The following is a 23,116-nucleotide window of genomic DNA, read 5'->3' as shown; positions in this document are numbered from 1 at the left end:
GTAGCCGATCCAGCGGCTGCTCCTCAACCAGTAAAAAGAGGATATATTTTATAAAAAAATTGTTTATTTATTGTATCTTTTGTTTGACTTTGCCCATTTGACTGAAGTACTTCAGATATAAATACCTAAGTATATTACTTTGAGATATAAATAAGATACGTTGCACATATGACAATTTTTGAATATCTTATATGAAAGTACACAAGAATTTAATTCACTAAATACAAACAAACAAAATCTTATATCCAATTCTGCAAACAAACAAATGCAACAATTTAACAGTATGGAATTGAAGAACAAAGCAGTTTGTTGCAGTTGCTGACATTCTGTTGCAACTTCCACATGCATTCTTAACAACGTCATGCCTACTTGGATGGATAGATTGGTACATGCAAATTGTATTTGGTTAGAAGGAAATTTGCACTCTGTTTGAAGGATTTAGGTCAACCAGACATGAACTTACAAGTACACTTACACATATGTTCATAAATGCGCATGTATGTGAAGGTGAAAAAAGAAAAAGCAACTGAGTTGACATTTACAGAAATTGTTTTTAGAAAATATTTTATTAATAGAAGTAGAGGAGCGCAAAAATGTGCAAAATAAACATAGCTGAGAGCATTTGCCAAAACAACCAAGTCAATTTCAATGGAACACTAAATTGTTTGGTTTTAAAGTAATATTATATTTAAATGGTGAATTGTATCGTTGAACTAATTCGTTGGGTTTATCCGAATAAATTTGTAATGTAGCAACAATTTCTCAATTATTGCAAGTACTGAATTAACAATGTTGACCAACCTGCTCATCAGTGATGAATGAAATAAGTCTCAAGGAATTTTTAATCTGCATCGAGCTCTGGTAGAAGTGATCCAGTACGATGGTTGATTGGCCTTTGCACTGTGAACGTTGTCATGTTCACGTAATTTTTACTAATGACTTCTGTTGCAACAGATTTCGTATGTACCCAATTTACAGCCAGAATGTGTGCTGAATCGGATATAAGCACGATTTTATAAATTTCTCTACCCCTATGCCATACAACGGGTATATTTTTTATAAAAAAAGTATGGGTTTTCATGTTGCTGATAGATGATTTCGAGATTTTTCAGGTGCATGAGAACTGTCGATATAGATAAATATAGTTTGACAACTGAGAATGGCGAACTATGTTGACATTTCTGTTCAGTAAGGCATGGCAATTCATCATGAATCGTTTAACAACGCCAGAACAACGCCAATTGTGGAAATCTACTTTGAAAGAAATAAATCTGTTAGCGATGTTCTTAGAACACTTGCGGCATCTTCGGTCCTTATTTTTTTCGAAAGGAAGGAGGAGGTGCCGGTACGGTGAATGTCAATCCAGCCATGCTGACTGAATTTTTGTTACCAAAAGCTAATCAACCATAAATCGTCTACCACCAACAAACCGGTGCTTAGTACTCGATGTTAAAGTAATTCAAAAGTTGGCCTCATCGATTGGACTATGCAACTCCTAGCGCAACATACAATAAACCGATACATATTCCCGAAGCCAAAACCAAAACATGAATTAGCCTTGATGGCGACAGCAGATAGCGAAAAATAGCATATTTTCTGGGTCTATCGCTAGATGAGTTAGCCGAAGACGACAGGTTACTACATCGTACAAGCGGTAGTTATTAAGCACATGTACCTACATACAAGGTGAAGTCCAACATAAACAAGACTGGCGCCATAAAAATGTGTTTGATGGCGTCATCTTTTTAATAAGTTAGGGCGCTAGAAGTTACATCTCTAGCTGACTTCCAGTGAAAGCTTTGTGACATTCGGTTCAGTGGAAGCGAAGTTATTGCATCTAAAGTGTCAGTATGTTTGTGTCATCAGTACAAAAAGGAGTTTCCAACATAGAGCTAATATAAAATTTTAACGAGCATAAACATTAAATAGTTTAATCGATACTTTAAGAGATGTCAATCTCCACATATACCGAAAAAATCATGGATTTATTTTTCCCCAAATTAATATTTTACTTGGTTACTTTTGTTACGTACTCGTATGATCAATACGAATTCTTTCGCTCCTGAAATATATGAAATTACATAAAATTACCACACAAAAATTTGTTGGGCTAATATATTTGCACGATTTCAACTTAATATTGCCACAAGCAGTTGCTGCATTACTTTAGCTGTGAGCCACTGATTAATAAAAGTAATTCTCTATGAGTAAATCTTAGAACAAAACGACAGGAATACTCGTACAATTAAAGTAATCGTCCTTCTAACGAACTCCGATTACGATTATAGTGATTCCACGCTTGATTGAATCCAACTAAGATTATTGCAATCGTAATTAAAGATCATTCATTGAACGATAACTTTAATTGTCATCAGCCATTCTTAGCGATTATTGGGGATCACGGCAATCATAATCTCTTGGGAATCGTAATGGTTGTCGTCCAGCTCTGATAGAAAAATGACATTACTTTGTGTAGTGACGATCTGAATTATATTGTGTCAAAAGCAAAGCCTGTTAAGGTCGAGTAAGGTATTTTATAAATAGTCCACAAATATATGGGCATGTACACACTTTGAACTTGCAATATGTAGATCTTAATTTTTTTTTTTTTTTACTGTTATTTATAAATGTAAATATTACTTGTTTATTTTTAATAGAAAAAGCCTTGCATGTTATTGAATTTTCGCAAAAAACTGTGTATTACGATTACTAGTGAAGCAGTATATAGTTCCAAAAAATGTTGGGAAAAAGTACTTATAAATTTAAATTTTTACATATAAATCTAAATGCATTGCATATTTAAATAATCACTTACATTTATTTTTTTTTATTTCAGGAGCGCTACAAATCGGACATAAATTTAGCGATACAACTGTTGCAGTGCAAACCAGACAGTTTCATGCCTCAAAAAGTATCATCGGTGAGTAGTAATCAAATATAATATTTAATATTAATCATATATTAAAAATATTTTAGCCATCAAACAATCAGACAAATGAATTGTTTTGGTGGTAGTTTTAGTTTAAAAATCAACAGATTATAAGTGTCGAAGATAGAATAAAGAATAAAGCTGGCTATTTACATAGTTTCGTAATAAAGGCGTTCGATAATGGAAAGTTATGTACATTATACAGAATCACCTTGGTAATAGGTAATGATTGCACAGATTAGGCTGAGGCCTTTATGCACTGCCACAAAATTGATCTATTGTGCGCCCCTAATTACTTAATTATAATTATTTAGTAAACCGAGGAATCAAACCAACTCCTTATGAGGGAGCAATTGTAGGTCCTCCTGCTCTAGTAGTTACGAGCCCAGGATTCTGCGTTCCATAGACTCCTCTTCATCAAAGCAGAACCTGCATAATCTTGTACTAGGAAACCCTGTTGTGTTAAAGTGTTTATTACAGGCAAAGTGAGTTGTAAGTGGTACACAGACATGTATGAGGCCATTTTTATCTAGGGTTAGAGCAGATTTTGCTATGTTGGCATTGAAGTTCAAAAGCTTGTTGGAGTGATTAAACACGTTCTAGTGTTCCCTGATTTTAGTTTGTATCCCTTTTTTGGTTTCCTGTTTTATATTATTTTTGTTAAAGCCGAAAAATGGGGTTGGTCCCATAAATAGCCCTTCTGTCCCTTTTTTGGCATAAAAAAGTCTGTCTTCTCGTTCCCTTCGTGCCCCTCATGTCCTGGTACGCAAATCCGTGAGATCTGATTATGAGTGGCCAGTTTGTTGAGTGCATTGTTACACTCGTTTAGGACTTTTAACTTCAAAGTGAAGCTATTCAAGGCTTTGAGAACCGATTGGCAGTCCGAAAGTATTTTAATTTTTACTTTCTCGAACCCTCTTTTGGATATGATTTCCATTGTTTACACTATGGCGAAGAGCTCCGCATGGAAAATTGTGGTATCTGTACTTAGTGTTGGAGATTTGTGTGCTCTAGTCTCCACTATTCCTGCTCCTACTCCTTGAAGCGCTTCGGAACCATCTGTGTACCATTTTTGTGAGTCATCATTTAGCCATGCAGGGTTAGTGTTCCACTCTTCCCTAGACGGGAAGATAACTTTGTATCTCTTTATAAAATTGAGTATGGATTCCGTGTGATCATTCGCCTGGGTTAGGCATACTGCATGTTGAACAATGTTCATGATCAGGGCCGTGGAGAGAGTAATCGGGCCCCGGGCGAAACTTGAGATGCGGGCCCCTTCAAATTATGTCTAATTCATATAATTCGAATTACTCTCGAGTCCGGGCCCCTCTGAAAACTCCGGGCCCGGAGGAAAAATTACCCGATCCCTCCCCCTCTCGTCGGGCCTGTTCATGATATTGAGGTGTCCAGTAAGATCTCCTGGTTTAAGTTTTTCTTTCATACGAAAGGAGAGTGCTTACATAGCACCTTCCTCTTGTATTGCTAAACGTAGCGGTGGTAAATTTAAAAGCGCTGCCATGCCAGCAGTTGGGGTAGTTCTAATGGCCCCTATTATGCTTAGGCATGCCAGCCTTTGTAGTTTACACAGTTTTGATATAGCAATAGTTTGATTTGTTTTAACTTACCATACCAAAGCCCCATTTAGTACAATAGGTCTTACCATTTGGGTGTAGATCGAGAAGTTCATTTTAACCCCAGGATTTACCGAAGAGCTATTTTGTTGTCCAAAGGTTTTTCGTTGCCTTTTTTATTACTGAGTTAAAGTCGGCCTCCCAAGTGAGTTTTTTATCCAAGAAAATTCCTAGATATTTAACCTCTTCCTTCAGATGTATGCCTATTCCATTTATTCACAGGGTGGGTATATTTAGAACCCTTTTCCTGGTAAATGCGATAATAGTACTTTTGGAAGGGTTGACTGCTAATCCCTCCTTTCTACACAACTCCCAGGTTGTATTTAAAGTATGCTGCATTAAGTCTTTTATGGTCGTTTCATGGTTACCTTTAATTATTTCAGAAATGTCATCTAGGGTATCTATTGTTCTATATCCTTTATTGTTAGGGGTTTGTACCAAATCGTCAGCCAGGATAGACCAGAGCAATGGCGATAGTACCCCCCGTGTGGACATCCTTTCGCGGCTGTAACACTTTGGGTAACTTGTCCCAGAGAGCCTGTGATTATCCTTTGGTTTAGCATGTTGCTTACCCATTTAACAATTGGCGGATCGGCTCCCCTATTGGATAGTGCCAGTTCTAGTGCTTGAAAATTCACGTTATGCACATAAAAGCACAGAGGGCTATTTTCTTTAGGTCAAGGCGCTTTTCTATACCGCGCTGTGGTAACTGTGGATTTCTCTTTTTGATACGCAAATTACAGTTTATGGAGTGGGATTATCGAGATAACCTCCTCTCTTAGGTAACAGTCCAGTAGCTTTTCGATGGTTTTCAACATGATTGGCCTATAGGTTTTGGAAATTCAGGTACCTTATTGCCTCACTTTAGTAGGAATAATACCTTGACCTCCCACCAAATGTTAAGCACATAACCCAAACTAAGATTTGATCTGAATATTTGTACCAGAATTTGTATTCTATTTGCAGAATCACCTTACCTCGGTTATTACAAGCAATTAAATTTTAAATATTATTTAACTCTTAAATTTTTAAAATACAGAACATATTTTTTTCCATCTATCCGCTCACAATACAGCTACCCACCGACATACAATCGAAAGTATCAGCTTACATGCGCCTAGAGACAAATTCACATTCTGATTCGGAAGGCAGCACTAGCGGTGTTGGCACCGCCACCACAGCTTCCTACAAAGTACTTCCTGCATCGGATTCACCGCCGCCAACAGCATGCCCCTTTCCACCTACTGCAATGGTATACTCAATGCGGGGGCTGGGTAAGTGTTAGTAGACCGTGATTTTAGTTTGTTTTTTTCTTTTTTTTCAATTTTTTTTCATTAATTTTATTTTTAATTTGGTTTTCCCTCACTTTAATTTTAATTTTTTAGTTGCAGAATTTTTGGAATTTAAAGTATTCCACTTCAATGACTGGAGCATGAAAAATGCACATATTTATGGACTTTTACTCCTACGCCAAAAAACTGAAATGAGAAAATAGTGCTAATGCCACTACTCTGTAGTGCTTTTAGTGGGCCAAGTGGTATGGCAGCGCCTAAAATTTGCACGGAGTTTTTATTGTTTGTTTTGAAGCTAGCCAGCAAAAGTCAATCAAAAGATTTTTTTTTTCTGAACGGCACACAAAAAGAGAAAGAAAACGTCAGCCCACCCATACACAAATATTTATATAACACTTTACTTTGAAATTTTTGCTACTACACATGTAAGGGGTGTTGTTTTAGCTAGCATAGAAATTTATTTCTAATGAAAAAAAAAAATATTTTTTCAAGCTTCAAAAGTTTATAGCATTTAGTGTTTATATTGGGTACATGGCTTCATCGACTTCAACAAGTCCAAGTTAAGCTACTCCGGCAAAATCTCGTTAATAATGCGCGGAATTTTGGCTACCAGTCGTCAATTTTGGTTGGTTATTTATAATTAAAATATGGCGATTTTGCAAATTAAATTAAATTAAATTAATTCACTGCTAAAGATGTCTTCTCAAAAAAAATCCGGTTCAGCTTCCATTTGATGAGCTGTAAGTAATATATAGTGGGTGAATTGTTCTAGAAGTTTGGTAACCAAATGTAACCGAAACCAATACATAAAAGTTTGTAAACTTTGCTCAGGTGTACATAGATTTTTGCATGGTTGGCTTTTGGACAGCGTATACTGACGAAGATGGCTGAACATAGGTAAGGTATTTCACACATAAAATTGACAAAAGCCAACATGTAATGGATGATCAATTAAGAGGTATCGGATTTTAAATTGAAATAAAACAAAGAAAATTCAATTTGATAGGGTAATCTTTATTAGTTTTGTGTAGAACCATTCATGACATATATTTTTTCAAGATAATCCCTTTGAAATGTTGGCCGCAACTGGGCCGTAATTCGACCATCCGTAAACACCAATTTTGAATGACTCGCTGGAGGACTTCGGTCGATATCTCGTAAATAACTATAGTAATGTGGTCTTCCAATACCTCCCTCGAAGCTAGTTTACCCTCAAAGCATTTAAACTGTACATACCTCAACACCAAAAAGTTCAAAGGGTTCAAAGGTACACTGGTCCGAGACTACTTTGCCACTACTTTGCTTTGACAATCAAGCGTACAAAACATTATTGTTGGTCTAATGCCAGCCCTTTTATTGAATGCGCCTTGATTGAGGTATAAGTCTTCCCCTGAAGATATGTCAATAAATACTGAAAAAAGTATGTACATAGTTTGACAGTAGTTGCGCGTGATCTGTCAAAAAAAGGCGATGCTGCATCCACTCTTGTCCGCTCTCGGGCGTGAGAATTTTTCAAAACAAATATTCAACTACCTTCTAACATTTGCGAAAAACGTAAATATTAAAGGAAAAAAAAAATTAATACAATTTTGTTTGCCTATGTCAAAATTTGAACTTCGTACTCCAAGTGAGGTACATCAATGTTATATAACCCTCCGGCCAAAAAATGAAGAATTATCAAATATCAGTTTTGCTTCATACATCGGATATTTTTTAGCTGCATTATAACAATCGACAACTATGGTTTGACAACTGAGATTGGCAAACTGTGTTGGCACTTCTATTCAGTAAAGTTTGGCAAGTCATAATGAATCATTTAACGTCAGAACAAAACTTCCGAAGTGGAAATTTTCTTTGAAAAAATCAATATGTTCCCATCATTTTCAACTTGTTGGCTGGCCGTGTCTATAACGTAAAGTTCGTGCAAGAATTGAAGCCAAATGACTATCGTTAGCGTCGCATTTTTGCTGATTGGGCTCATTTAAATTTATTATTCACTCAAAATTTAATCGAACAGACCATGTAACTCGTAGCCAAGGCGAACATATGCCGAATATCATATTAAAAAAGTAGTATCATGAAATTATCTACTAGATTATAATAAAAAAAATGCATTCCAATAATATTCCTGTTTTATACTAACAATTTAAATTCTCAAGCTCTTCAAAAAACACCCTTTAGATATAAATTACAAATTTCGAGAACGACTAGTCTCACTTCACACCCGTTCGAGTGCAAAAAACTACAATTAGTCTCTTTATAGGACATGTTCAAAAAAAAAGAGGGGGCGGTTGAATTTATATGAAGAGATCAAAAGTGAAAGTATTCGCATATATCTGGCGCATGCCATATTTATTGCACCGTAATGTTCGAAATAGCTGTTTGTCACTAAAGCTTGAAGCACCTACATTCGGGGGAAAAATAGGATGCTTTCAGGCGCTTTCAATTTCGCTTGTGGACGTGTTTTTTTTTTTTCATACATTTGCACCAAATTTATCTTTTAAGGCATAAGCGACGTATGTATGCGGCAAAACCTTAAAGGACTGGTGTGATGTTCCGGCTTAGTGGTGGCAATTTTCAAAATGTTTTTTTTTGTTACTCTTTTCGTTATTTTAGTTTTAGTAAAAAGAATTCACTCTGGACCTGTCGCCGAATCCTTTATTGGAAATAGGCATCTCTTCATCATACTATGATAAATTGATGAATCCAAACTTATGGCCAGCCAATGTAAACGTACGCCCCTTTAAATTTTTTCAAACAGCGGCGCCGGCAGAGAAATCAATTTGACTACATACTACTGCTAAAGACCATATTAGTGAACCTACTAACAAATATGCTGTATATTATCATAATGTTAGTGGAATGCGAACTAAATCTGCTCAGTTTCGTCGTGATATGCATTTACACGATTACGAAATTATTGCTTTATCAGAAACTTGGTTTCACGAGCAAATATTTTCATCAGAATTTTTCGACGAAAATTATCACGTCTATCGCTTAGATCGCAACCCAACAACCTCTGGCCTTTCTAGAGGAGGTGGAGTACTGTGGGCAGTAAAAGCTAATTTGTGTAGTAGTAATGTTTCTCTAAACTTATACTCTAACAGTATAGAACAAATATGTGTTAAGATAAAATTTTCATTAAACCGCTGTATCTTCTTTTTGTTATCCTACATTCCACCAGATAGCACGTATGATATCTATGAAAAGCATTTAAATAATTTAGCATCTATTTATAATAATTTAACTCAAAATGATGAAATTATGTATCTTGGAGACTTTAACTTAGGAAATATTTCATGGTTGTCATATAATAATAATCTAATACCTTCTAACGTTAAATCTGAAATAGAGTTACTGTTTGTAAGCACTTTATTATCGTTTGGCCTTAAACAGATCAATTCAGTTCTAAACGATAACAATCGAATATTGGATTTAGCTTTTATTTCTGCAGACTTGAATTCATCTTGCCAACAATGCTATCTACCTATTTTAAGTAATAGTCAACATCATAAAGCGCTCTTAATAAATTTTGAATTTTATAAATTCGATAAACTATCGTCGATCACTACACTTGGACGCAATTACTCTAAAGCTGATGTTACAAAGATGAGCGAATACATTGATAACACAGATTGGTCATTTTTGGACACTTTCGATGATCCTAAAACATCTTATAGTATTTTATGTGACAAGTTACAATCAACAATTTCCCGCTTTGTTCCTGTACGAAATTGGAAATCTCATAAGAAACCCCCCTGGTTTAACTCGAGGCTTTGTCATCTGAAAAATTTAAAAAATAAAGCATACAAGAAATTAAAAAGAACCAATAGCATAAGCGATCGAGACAACTTACTCCGATTGAAAAGGGAATTCAATTGTCTTCATAACTACTTATTTAAACATTATATATTTAGAATTGAATCAAATTTAAAATCAAATCCCTCTAGCTTTTGGCGTTATATCAACAATAAACGGAAGACCAACGGCTTCCCCACTTGCTTAAATTACGATGGCATTGTTTCGGATAATGAACAAGACTCGTGCGACCTCTTTGCAAAATTTTTCCAAAAAGTCTATGAAAAATTTGACAAATTAGACACTTTTAACCTTAATGTATCCTCTTCTGAATCTTATGATGACTTTACTGTTTCAACCAATGATGTTGTACAAGCAGCTTCAAAACTGAATAATAGCTCATCTACCGATCACGAAGGTTTCTGCCCCGTATTTTTTAAACTCGTCTCCACCTCAATAGCGAAACCGATCTCAATTCTCTTCAATAAATGTCTAAACAAATCGATTTTCTTAGATGCTTGGAAAATATGCTCAATCACGCCAATTTATAAGTCAGGAAGCCGAAATGAGGTATGCAACTATCGCCCAATAGTTAAACAAAGCACCATTTCGAAATTATTTGATTATATTCTCAAAGTTAAAATGTTAAGTCGTATTAGTGATCTTATCTGCGAATACCAGCATGGCTTTGTCCCCTTAAAATCCACTTGTACTAATTTGGCACTAGTCACAAATAATATTATTAACGCTTTTGTAAATCGCGCACAACTAGATGTAGTTTACACGGATTTCTCAAAGGCATTCGATAAAGTCGACCATTCTATCCTCATTAAGAAGTTGAGTGCATGCGGTATTAAGGGAACACTTTTAAAATTCTTTTTAAGCTACCTTACGGGAAGGAAATTATTCGTTAAAATAGAATCGTCTAAATCTACATTATTAATTAATGCTTGGTCCGGAATACCCCAAGGGACTCACTGTGGGCCAATTCTTTTCTTAATATTCATAAACGACTTACCTAAAATATTTCAATATGTAAAATGCTTAATGTTTGCAGATGATGTAAAGTTATTTTTACAAATCAGCTGTATTGAAGATTGTTCTAATCTTCAAAAGGATCTCAAGCATCTTCAAGATTGGTGTACCATGAACCACCTACACTTGAATACCGACAAATGCTGCGTGGTTTCATACAGGAAGAAACCCAATCCATTCATCTTTAATTACTTTTTGAACAATATTATACTTAGTAGGAAAGAGGAAATCAAAGACTTAGGCATAATCTTCGATTCAGGACTTACGTTCTCGAAACATATTGATTACATTATCTCTAAAGCTTTTTCTATGATTGGATTTTTACGTCGTAATACGGAAGACTTTTCAGATCCCTTGACTTTGAAAGCACTCTACGTCTCCTTAATTCGAAGCCGACTAGATTATTGTTCTCTAATATGGAACCCATTCTACCAATGCCATATAAATAAGATTGAAAGAGTCCAAAAAGTCTTTACCAAATATGCGTTGTGTAAGCTGCGCTGGCCTAAAGGGCTCCCTAGTTATATAGGCAGACGCAAATTGATTGGACTGCAAAGCCTTGAGGGCAGACGAATCTACTTTTCGATTCTCTTCGTGTATAATCTTTTAAATTTCAATATAAATTGTCGTGAGTTACAGAGTCTAATTACATTTCAAACAAAGCACCATGATTTAAGGCAGGTTCGTTTATTTGTAGACCAACGGTATACAACTAACTATGCCCTCAATGAACCAATGGTGAGATGCATTCGATTCTGCAATAATTATCCTAGCCTCGACTTTAGACTAAGTTTATATAATTTTAGGCAACAATTGTTTATAATCTTTAATTAATAATTAAAAATTTGTCTAATATAGTCTGTAAGAATTATTTGTAGACTGAATAAATAAATAAATAAATAAATAAATAAATAAATAAATCTGTGACACACTGAAGCAAAACTTCACTTCATGCGTTTTAATATTAAAATATTTCCACATCTACAATATAGTGCAATACATAAGCATATTTGTATGCATGTTTTTATTGTAAGACTTTAGAACTTTCGAGTGAACTCTAGAATATAAATAAGTTTATGTAGTTATTGAGTGCTGGATCCTACGAAATATTTATATTCCCATACGCTTTTATGCATCGAAAGAGTAATTACATAGTGTAGCTGTAAAGAATTTACTAGTGCTGCAGCATTTTTTCCCGAAACTAAACATACAAAAGACGCGAGTCTATAAACGGAAGTGTCTTAAGGGGCGAGCCTGGTTTGTAAGGTCAAAAAAATCAATTTTTTTTTCGTTGTAAGCGATTCCTAATATAATATATTTCAGAATATTCACACAAAGTTACAGAGTCTAATTCTCAATATTTCCGTAGATACAAAGCCAAAGGTAGGCGAGCGTTAGGTAGTTACGCTGTGACCGGACAGCTATAGTACACACTTTATCTTCTTTTCTCGACTTTTCATTTTTATGATTTCTTTGAATTGGCGTACATGAATGAAAAAAAAAACGAATAAACCTTTTGAAATGAATCATATCTTGTTCCCTTCAGTATTAAATTCTCTTCTATTTGAACTAACAAAATAGATTAAAAAAAAATTTTCAAGATTTTTATACCAAGTTGAAGTGAATTTTTTTTTTATAGAAAGGCATTTTTTTCTTTAAAACCTCCAAAAAGTTGAAATTTTGGAATTTCTCTCAGTTTTCTTAGTTCATCTAGAATAAAAAATCATGATAATTAGAAATCCATTTGAATTTTTTGCTTTAGACAATAATTACGAGCTGTATCTTGTACGCCAGTTGGAAACTCCAGCGTTGCAGCGCTCTACTCATTTCTATGTTAAACATTTTTTTCAACTTATTTTAACCAGTACAAAAATTTTTTATACTTTTTAAATGTTCATTAAAAGATAGAAGAAACTTTGCAGTGCTAAATTAATTTTTTCCTTAAAAAAAAAATCGCAAAGCGATGCAGGTTTTAGAGCTCTTAAACCAGGCTAACCCCTTAAAATTCATGGAATTATTATTCAAACTGCAATAAATCAAAAATAACTCAACAGGTTAAAGTGCTCTATTTTGTTTTGCTATTCGACTTTGAAACGCTTACTAACACTCTGCCTTTATCAAATATATCAATTATTTCCAGTTACTATTTAAATTCTGAAATCAAAAGAAACAGTTTTTTTCTCACAAACTTGTTGCTTATGTGTGATCCGGTGTATGCCAAACTCCACAAAGCGGGGTCAAGCAGGGAAAATAAAAATGAAAAGTGTATGCTTTTTGATCTCTTTACTTTGGGGAGTTGTGTTGCTCCGATAGGCTCCTCACCGTGGAGGTGTGGGTAGTGGTGACGGTTGGTAGTGCCAGCCTATCAGGGGGTGTGTTAGCCGTGGAGGCATCAGACGCCTGCTGGCGGGAGCAACACGTGGCCACATACCGTGTGGACCACTCCCTATGTGACTTAAGACCCGAGCAGGTCTTAAGGTGGCTCCACCCGTTGCACTTGTTGCACCTAACCGAGGTGGAGTTCGGGTGAAGCCGTTTGTGGCAGACGCAGCAGTAGAATACTTCTGGCCCAGGGTTGGATTCGATTCCAGCTCTGAGAAGAAGTATTTGGAGCAGGATTGCTGCGAGAGTTTGCTCCTGTGACGTAAGGGTTGGGATGATATGGGTTTCACTAGACAGGGCTAGTATACTGGGGCGGGAGCCCTTGGTCGGGAAAAACCCGAGTCATTCCGGTACGTAGAACCGGCTGCCATGGGAATGTCACACATTTCAGGTGTTTTTGAGCACTAAATTCCATTTTTTCGATAGTGAAAGTCGGCGAACACGCAAATCACTTGTCTTATTTATGCCTCTCACAAACAAACTAATCGAATTATTGCTAAAACCATGAAAATATCTTCCAGACAAGTGTATCAACATAAAAAAGAGAATAATCGAAAATCGATGGCACGTAGCCTGCGAAATTTGAAGATCCACCTTATTTCTTGAACAAACCTCGGATACTTTGTTGCATGTAACTTTGTTTAGCACAGGAGCGATTTAATTTCTATAAAACTAAGAAACTTTCAAATAGAGAAAATTACATGATCACATTATAAAGAATTCTTCTTTTTGAATATTTTGTTGGATCTTTGTGGACCTCTAGTACATTTGTACACTAAAATTGATTGGCCTATAAAATTGCATTGTCAAAAATTTTCGAAGATTTTGAATAAAATGCTTAAGTGGAAAATGGTAGGAGAATTTTATATACATATTTTTCTGAATTCCGCACAAGGTACCAAACTTTGATTCACCTGACTTTTGTTGAATAAGGAACTATATTTTTATTGAAAGTTAGTTAAAACTAAATCAAAAGTATTAAATTTCGAAATTTATAGTCACAATGGATGTTGAATTAGATTTTCAACATTAAAAGTAAACGAGAAAGATATACCACCTTGATCGAAAAGTTTCCGGAATATATTTAGGAAATTCAAAATACAGGTTCATTCTTCCAAAATCATGTAATCGCATTCAAAGTATTCCCCATCAACTGTAATGGACCAAAGCCAGCGTTTGATGCAGTTCTCAAAATATTTCTGGAACTCTATTTTCGGTTTAGCCATCAGAGATGTTTTCGATTGTCTCATTACTTTCTTTCAGCTGTTAAAACAGGTTCTTCGTTAAGATTTTTTTGACGCGATCAAACCGGAAAAAATCACAGGGAGCCTCATCAGATGAATCCGTTGACCGTTGGGTGGTATTCGTTTCGTTCTTGGTCAAAAATTCATCGATAATGTTGCCACTGTGCGACGGTGCGTTAACATGGTGCAAAATTCACGAGTTGTTTGCCCACAAATAGTTTATTTTATGACAAAATGCTTAACGTAAACGTCTCATAACACCCAAATAATAATCGTTTTTAATTGTCTGACCTTTTGGCAAAAAATCATGGTGTAGAATACGTGTTATTTTTTGGTCTTGGGTCATTCGGAATTCTGCTCTCACTCGGCTGACGTCTGGACAGCATATCGTACTTAAAAGCCCAAGTCTCTTCTTCAGTAATGATGCGTTTGTTGAATATTGGATCAGATCCAGTCTTGAAAATCGTTTATTTGGAGATATCAACGCGGTTCCTGTTTTGCGTGAAATTTGACCTTTAATTTGGGACCAATTTTACAGCAACACGGCGCAAAATCAAACGGATCCATACGAAATGTCCAAGCCCTCTGCCAGATCTCTGATGTTTAATTTACGGTTATTGATCAACCTTTCTTTCACTTCATTAATGTTTTCATGAGTTTTCGATGTCGTCGGCCTGCCACTGCCACTATGTTCGTTATCCTGGATGGATTCACGACTTCTTCGGAGATATTCATGCCGTTCGTTTTTAGAGTATAATTACAGTTTCCACACATTTCTTAGGTTTTCGCAGCATTGCATACATTTTTAATGCAAAATTTAATATAAACTAGTTGTTGTAAATTCAAATCCATTTTAAAAGTGCAAAATACTGAAAGCACGTGCCGAGGCAGATTTACTCAAGACGTCGTAACTTTTACAAATGTCCAGCGAAGGCAATACAAATTTTGATGGAAATGTTAATCACAAATGTGGCAATCTACCAAAAAACCAAAAAAAAAGAAGAACTCAAATCAGTTGACCTTGAGCGTCACCTGGCGTTTGTTTCGGATTTAGATCATGGTGGTATATAATATCCACAAAGGCAAGTTGAATCTTTAATTGAGCCTTAATTCATACAATGTGTCGCAGTATCTAAATTTACCTACATCGTAAAACTAACTCTTCTACTTCAGGACCAATTTTTACATTTGGCCACTCATGTGCAAGAAGCCCAAAACATGGTAATGGAAAGAGAGATTGACAGCCCGAAATTATGCTTCACAGCATCGCCAAAAGTATTTTCTCAAAACTGACTGAACTTGAATTCATTGCATTTATTTTTAAGTTATTTTTCATTTCATTTGCTTTCCAATATTTTTACTGTTTTATAAATTTACTGTTATATTTTTGTTACCAATTCTAATTCACATTTACATAAAAATAACTATAGAATCTAATGGTGCTGAAAAATTTTGAAAAATTTAATGATATAATAATTTTCAATTAAAATTTTCAAAATATTTTTGCATTGTATATTCCATAAAACTTGAGTTCACACAAATTTAAATTTCACTTTTTCTCTCCTTTTACCCATTCACTTTTCAATCAGATGGCAAACGTACTTCAACAGATTCCAACATGAATCTCAACAATAATAATAACCACAATAATAACAATAACAATAACAATGGCAATAATGACAACAATAGCATCAAAGAGCCACTTCTTAATAATAACATAATAACCACCAATAACGATACCTGCGAATCCAGCACTGAACTAAATGCTGACATCATAGCAACTAGCAATAATTCAAATGTAATAACAAATTCATCACCACTCAGCAATGGTGACTCAAATAACCCCGATATGATTTCACCTATAATTATGGCAAAGTTCCTGGAGGCCGAACTGAAAGCAAGTGAGGTGAAGCACTGTGACACTTGTAAATGCTCCAAGCAGGATCTGACAGTGTTGGCCGACGTCTCGCGTTGCTATACAGTCTCTACGCAAACTCCCTTCCAGTTGCAACTCAGCGGCGGCAATCTCAATGAACCGCTCACACAATTGTGCCTACGTTGCCATAGCAATTTGAATTCACCGTCGCGCACTAATAGTCCTTATCTGATGAAATTGGTAAAATCCAGTGACTCTGTGATCTCGGAAACGAAAAGCTCCGTATCGGACCTTAATGATATGGATAAATTATTTACGCCAGCCAAAAAGGATGACTTAATGGTGAATCCCATATTGGGGCATCATCGTTTGTGTGATCGCACGGCCGGTAGTGGTGCGCTACACCATCAAAATGGCAGCGGTGCTGGTAAAGTGAGCACTACAGTACTTTATCCGACCACACATTTGGGTGCATATGGAAGTGAGAAGTATTTGCTGGAGACGAATAGCCTTGCAGCTGGTATACAAATGAAAGTTGGCTACCAACGTCGCTTTATTGAGGGTGGTGGCACCGCATTGGAGCTGCTTAATGGCGCCGCTGGCAGTGGTGTGAATGGAGCGGCACATAACACTACGAAAAAGGCGACAGAACAAGTGACACCGAAAACGATGGGTAATGATGAGTTAGACGATGAAGCAAAGCCATTGCTCAGTGCAGTCTCACAATCCAACCTGTTGGACTACGATAGACTCAAAACTAGTGCTGGTATTGAATTAGGCGAGACTGCATTGGAGCAACAAATGAAATCACCAGCTAGTGTCTGTAGTGCTGCCGATGTTAAGCAGGGTCTCATGAAGACAGCCATTATGGGCAGTGTGAATAGTCTGTGGAGCAGAACGAGCAGCTGTGATGGAGCAAAGATGTTCGAAACTTTTAATAGGAATTTGATTAAAACTATAAAGGTAAGTTCACATAGCTTTTTGTCGTGATTTGTGGTTTCACAGATTTTAGAATAGCTGTAGAGATTGTTAATACCCAGCGAACACAAATACAAGTTTAGTATTAACCCTTTGCTATCGGCAAATTTATCTGATGGATGGTACCAGCCGCAGTTCTGATGGATGTACCAGCCAGTCGTGGTTCTTCGGAGTTATTTCCCCCTTAGTGATTTAAATCAAATACATGGATATTATAAAACACAGAATTCATTGAAACTGATTTATTGTCTTCCGTTTCAAAATAAAATTACTGATCTCCACTCTACTGATCCCGTAAATCATTCCTTTCCTCTTAATGACATCTTGCCGCCAGACTGGCGTCACCGACTTTTACGACGACTTGCGAATGCCACTGTGGCGGCATCGACCGGAAAGGGTTAAACTACTCTAATGCCGTACATTTTAAAGGGCATAGAAAGGGAACTCAAATCGTACCTCGAAACGTCTCGTTTATAAGATTTTTGTTTTTTGTTATTTTTTTTCTCCTTGTTCACTTCTCTCGGGAGCATAGGGCCTCGGCAAGACTTTTGCACCGTCCCATGAGATGAAGGCATCTGCTAGTTCGCTCTGCATCGACCTTCTCTAAGTGTTTTTTGGTCGACCGCGACCTCTGTCCCCTTACGGGTTCCAGTCCACTGCTATCCTCGGGATGCTATGTCATGATTTTCTCAATGTGTGGCCTGTCCATCGGCACTTTCTCCGTTTAATTTGCCTAAGAATGGGTTCCTCGTTAGTTAATCTCCACAGTGCGTCGTTACTGATGGTGTTTGGCCAGAATATTCTGCAGATGATGCGGGTGCATTTGTTGATGAAGGAGTGTAGCCTCTGTGTGATGGTGTTAGAGACCAGCCATGTTTTCGCTTCCGTACAACAATACTGCCTTTACGCATGAGCCAAATATTCGTAGCTTAGTGCGCCTGGAGATTTGCGAACTCCCCCATACCGCATGCATTCGCCCGAATGCCGCCCTTCCTTTGTTTAGCCTGCAGTTGAAATCTTCACCTGCTCCACAATCTGCCGCGATGATGCAGCCGAGGTAGTAGAAGCTTTCAACGACTTCCACCGGGCATCCATCAACCAATATCTGCCTTGCGTTATTGTGGTTACTCTTATGGCCTTGGTCTTGGCGATGTTGACCTCCAGTCCGACAGTGCGTGCCAGCGCGACTAGTTTGTCCGCCTTCGCTTGCATGTCAGAGAGTTTGTGAGAGAGGAGGCAGATGCCAACGGCGAATACCAGGTCCTCAAGATGTCTGGTGAAACTCTCTATAAGATCTTATAACGACGTAAATACTAAGGAGCACGACCGTAGCCATGTCCACTTTACATATAACGGTTGCATTATAAAATGAAAAAAATAATACTGTGGGCAAAAAGTAAGGTGAATTTAGTGCTAAAATGAAAAAAACTTTATTTATTCTTGTAAATCAATTTCATCCCCTTCAAAATAATCCCCTCTCGATGAAATACACTTAAGCCAACGATTTTTCCAATCCCCGAAACATGCCAAATAGTCCATTTCCGGTATAGCCATCAGCACCTTCTTCTATTCAGCTTTTATCTCCTCAATCGACTCGAAACGCGTTCCCCGGAGTGGTCTCTTGAGTTTTGGGAATAGCCAGAAGTCACACGGAGCCAAATCAGGCGAATACGGTGGTTGCGGAACGATATGCGTGGAATTTTTGGCGAAATGGTCACGAAGAACGAGTGCAGTGTGAGACGGTGCATTATCGTGATGCAAAAACCAAGAGTTGCTGGCCCATAATTCTGGTCTTTTTAGACGAATTGCTTCTCGTAAATGACGCATAACGCTCAAATAATATTCCGTATTAACAGTTTGGCCAGGTGGAAGGAATTCATAGTGCACCACACCACGAAAATCGAAAAAAATTGTCATCATGATCTTTATTTTTGAACGACTTTGACGTGCTCTTTTCGCTCTGGCCCCGCCTTTAGCACGATATTCGCTTGATTGGTCGGTTGTTTCAGGGTCGTAAGTATAAATTCAAGTCTCATCTCCCGTAATGATGCATTTGAGCTTGTCCTGATAGTCTGAAAGCATTGTTTCACACACATCAACGCGACGACTTTTTTCCAAGAAATTGAGAGTTTTCGGTACCAAACGAGATTTGACTTTTCGTAGGCCCAAATGGTCTTTCAAAATGGCTTTCACAGATCCTTTTGATATTCCGATCATATCAGTAAGGTCTTTAACAGTCAACCGATGATTTTTGAGCACTAACTCCTTCACTTTATTGACGTGTTGGTCATCTGTTGACGTCGATGGTCGTCCGAAGCGCTCCAAGTCATCAACTCGTTCTCGACCCTCTTTGAAGTCTTTGTACCACTTATAAACGTTTTTCGGCAACATGGTCGAATCACCAGATGCCTTCTGCAACATGCAAAACGTTTCCGCAGCCGACATTTCATTCCGCAAAGAAAATTTGATGGCACTTCTCTGCTCAATCAAATCAGACATTGTAAAAATCGAAAAATGCACTCTTGGTCGTTTGGTAAACACAAGCGTAAATATATTACTGATAATGACATTCACATGAAAGTTGGCCCAGATGTTATTAACAGTGCTGCCAACTCATGAAAAAAATAATATAACTAAAGCGAAATTTTAATCCCGCGAAGTTTGACAAATAAATTCACCTTACTTTTTGCCCACAGTAGTAGTAATTCATTAACCCCTGAAGAAAAATTGCGCAATAGACTGAAACTCGCACAGCTGAACATTGCTGAGGTCTTGGAAACTCCGACCGAGTTTGGAAACTTTTTTACTCTTATCAGTACTTTGCCGGTGACCAGCCCTGCAGAATTATACAATGGCTTAGATGGCTAAAACCAAGTACCAAGAGTTTTATTCGAGACTAATTAACGTCTTTGTAGTACCATCAAGAAATTCTGTAAAACCTTAGAACTTTCTTAATCATTCAAATAGAAATTCTCATATTAAATATCTTTTTTTGCAGGCTGAAAATCCAAAACATCGCGGACCTCGTCTCTGCGCGATGCGTATACAGCAGAATGGCCAGAGCAATATACTCCTCGACAACATTGAGTCCATGGAAGCGGTAACACCTATAATCTATAAGCGACGCGAACGTCTCTTAGACGAAGAGCTGGACGACACCAAGGATATTATAACATCCAATGCGACAAGTGTATTGAACACCGAAAGACCACCAATGAGCAATCAAGGCACGGATGTAGTATTAGGCGAATCAGCAATAAAGGAGGAAGAAAAATTGATAGATGCCATCAGCATACAAGCGGAGCCAATGGAAATGAATGCAACCACTGAAGCGGGGCAACGTAACGAAATCGAGGAAGAGTGTGAGGTGGCTGGAAATGAAATTGATAAAAGCGGTTGTGTGTTGAACGACAGCAACACATATGAGACGGACGGGCGGTTATGTGGCGGAAGCGAAGAAAGAGAAAACGCTGCTGCTGATATTACAAATAGTACGGTTCCAGCACTGATAGACCTATTGGAAACACCCACCACATCAAGAAATGTGACCAATACAAATGTACACCTAGACGCAGCCAATTTAAGAGTTGTTGAAAAGGAGTTGGATCAACGAACCTTAGGCCATCAAAAGTCAATTTCAAGTCAGCCTACCGGTGCGCTTGATGCGGCCCTTACGCAAACTGCAGGAGTAGCAGCACCAACAACTATTGGCACAAATAAAATGCGCAATGATACACAAAGAGGCCTGCCTACTATAGCGCAGGCTCTGCATAAGCCGAAGCACCTAAGCAATTATCACACGCTACAAAATGAGTCAAGCTCTAAAACTTCACACAATTCCAAGTCTTGCACACAGTCCAGCTCCATTAGCGATGCCATTGATTTTCAAGAGAGCATCATCCTACGCCGTCAGCAGCTCAGTCGTGTTGCCGAATGGGTGCAGAGCAATACGCAACAGTTGGAGCAACAACAACAGCAACAGCAGCAGCAACGTGTGCAGCAACAACAACAAGCGCTGAACTCTGTAAACAATTGCGATTCCTCGGGTGGTACAGATCGGCAATCCTCTTTTTCGACGCTAGATCAAGTGGATTCGGTCTCTATGGAGAAGCTCTCAATGGATTCGGGTTATAAAACAACGCCACAACCGCAAACGAATGGCTACCATCAGCTTGGTTTGGATGATGCGAACAAATCTACCGAAGACTCACTCTCCCCGAAGACAGATACGAACTGTAGCATGAACAACAACAATTATAATTATGTAAATAGCACACACTTCAACCACCACCAATCGGGTAGTCATAGTCAACCTGCGCCATCAACACAAGCATGCGCCGCGAACACTTATTATCGCCGCACTACACGCTCCGGCCTGCCTGTAGCTTACACCACACCCGATCCAAACCAGACGTTCACCGCCGGCACATTCGCAAATAAATACAATAATAGCAACAGCGCTTGCAGCACAACGCCAACGCTGCCCGAACAACCTACTTGTGATATACTCAACTATAAGTACTATCCCAGTGATACGGATAAGACGCGCTCAATTAGCGCCGAATTGCACACCACAACTCAGCATGTGGACATCGCTCAAATGGAATATAATGTAAAGCAATTCTTGCTCAAACAGAATGAATGGTCGATGCGCACAAGCGCATCACGTGGCGGACGTAAAGGCGGCGTCAATACTTCAGCGTCGAATTTGAGTAGCGCCAATTCGCAGGTGACACTGAGCAGTCAACGTACCCAGGCTACAGCGAAAACTTTACGACACTTGAAGCTATTTAGTGGTGTTGGTGTGGGACCGGGTGTTGGGGCAAGAGTGCAGCCAACAACTATTAAGGATGCTGGAGCGGCGCCGACGACGACGACTGCAACGATTAGCAGTGAACGTGAGCTTAAAGCGAAGCAGATGGCGAGCGGCTTAGATGGTGTGACCGCAGCGGTAGGAGCGACCACCTTGCCACAAAGGACTGAAACGAATTTATAAGAAAATTTAGAGATTTAACTTTTATAATGTCAGCTTAAGCTTATCAAATGCACACACACACACACATAAATACATACATACACACATGCATACTCAAGTTTAAACTAATGCGCGATTCAATGCCAAATGGAACAAGTATTTTGGATATTGTCGTAAATTTTTAGGAATATTGGTTTATTTATTATTAGGCTTGAATGTAAAAGAAAGTAAACTAAAACAATTTCTAAAAAAATTAAAAAATTTTAGATTTCTTCAAAGTTCAATATTTGGTAAAGAGCGCTTAAAGTGAAATACCTTCTTGTGTTTTTGAAATTAAAAAAAAAAATTTTTTTAGGATGAAATTTTTTCATTTATAGCTGAGACTATACTCTGTAATTCCTGAAAGTTTCATAATGGGATTTTTCAAATAATAAAAAAAAATATTTTAGAAATTTATTCAATTTTGAAATTTTTGTATAAGAGCGCTTAAAGTTAAATACCTCCTTGTGTTTTTGAAATTAAAAAAAATAAATTTTTTTAGCATGAAATTTTTTCATTTATAGCTGAGGCTATACTCTGTAATTCCTGAAAGTTTCATAATGGGATTTTTCAAATAATAAAAAAAAATATTTTAAAGATTTATTCAATTTTGAAATTTTTGTATAAGAGCGCTCAAAGTGAAATACCTTATTTTCTTGTTGAAATCAAAAAAAAAACAATTAAGAGAAAATATAATTTTTAAATTTTTTTTCTTTCAAAGTCAATTTTTTGTAGAAAACAAATTACTAGGAGAACATTTTTTTTTTTTGAATTTTTAAAACTCTTTCCAATTAAAACTAAAAGTTTCATATTGGAATCCCATAATTTTGAAAAAAACCTTCAAAATTTTGGTAAAGAGTGCTTAAAGTGAAATGCCTTCTGTTTTTTGTTACATTAAACAAATTTTTTTGGGATAAACTTTAGTTTTTTTTTAATT

General features: G+C 37.1%; 1 protein-coding gene across 1 annotated transcript; it reads left to right on the top strand.

The window, feature by feature from the left end:
- Window positions 1–880: 880 nt before the first annotated feature.
- Window positions 881–22,435, top strand: LOC128861200 (uncharacterized). Its single transcript, XM_054099154.1, has 5 exons — window positions 881–922; window positions 2,837–2,920; window positions 5,636–5,840; window positions 15,901–17,150; window positions 20,164–22,435. The coding sequence occupies exons 1-5, from the start codon at window positions 881–883 to the stop codon at window positions 22,159–22,161; spliced, it is 3,579 nt and encodes a 1,192-aa protein (XP_053955129.1). The 3' UTR covers window positions 22,162–22,435.
- Window positions 22,436–23,116: the final 681 nt, after the last annotated feature.

The sequence above is a fragment of the Anastrepha ludens genome, chromosome 4, assembly GCF_028408465.1.
Source record: "Anastrepha ludens isolate Willacy chromosome 4, idAnaLude1.1, whole genome shotgun sequence".
Lineage (NCBI taxonomy): Eukaryota > Metazoa > Arthropoda > Insecta > Diptera > Tephritidae > Anastrepha > Anastrepha ludens.
This window is presented reverse-complemented; position numbering and strand designations above follow the sequence as displayed.

Bases quoted from the DNA above. Each gene is read 5' to 3' on its own strand.
- LOC128861200 (XM_054099154.1), top strand. From the start codon at position 881: ATGGTTGATTGGCCTTTGCACTGTGAACGTTGTCATGTTCAC. The intron at 923-2,836 runs GTAATTTTTACT...TTTTTATTTCAG, and splicing joins GTGAACGTTGTCATGTTCAC to GAGCGCTACAAATCGGACAT. The intron at 2,921-5,635 runs GTGAGTAGTAAT...CTCACAATACAG, and splicing joins TGCCTCAAAAAGTATCATCG to CTACCCACCGACATACAATC.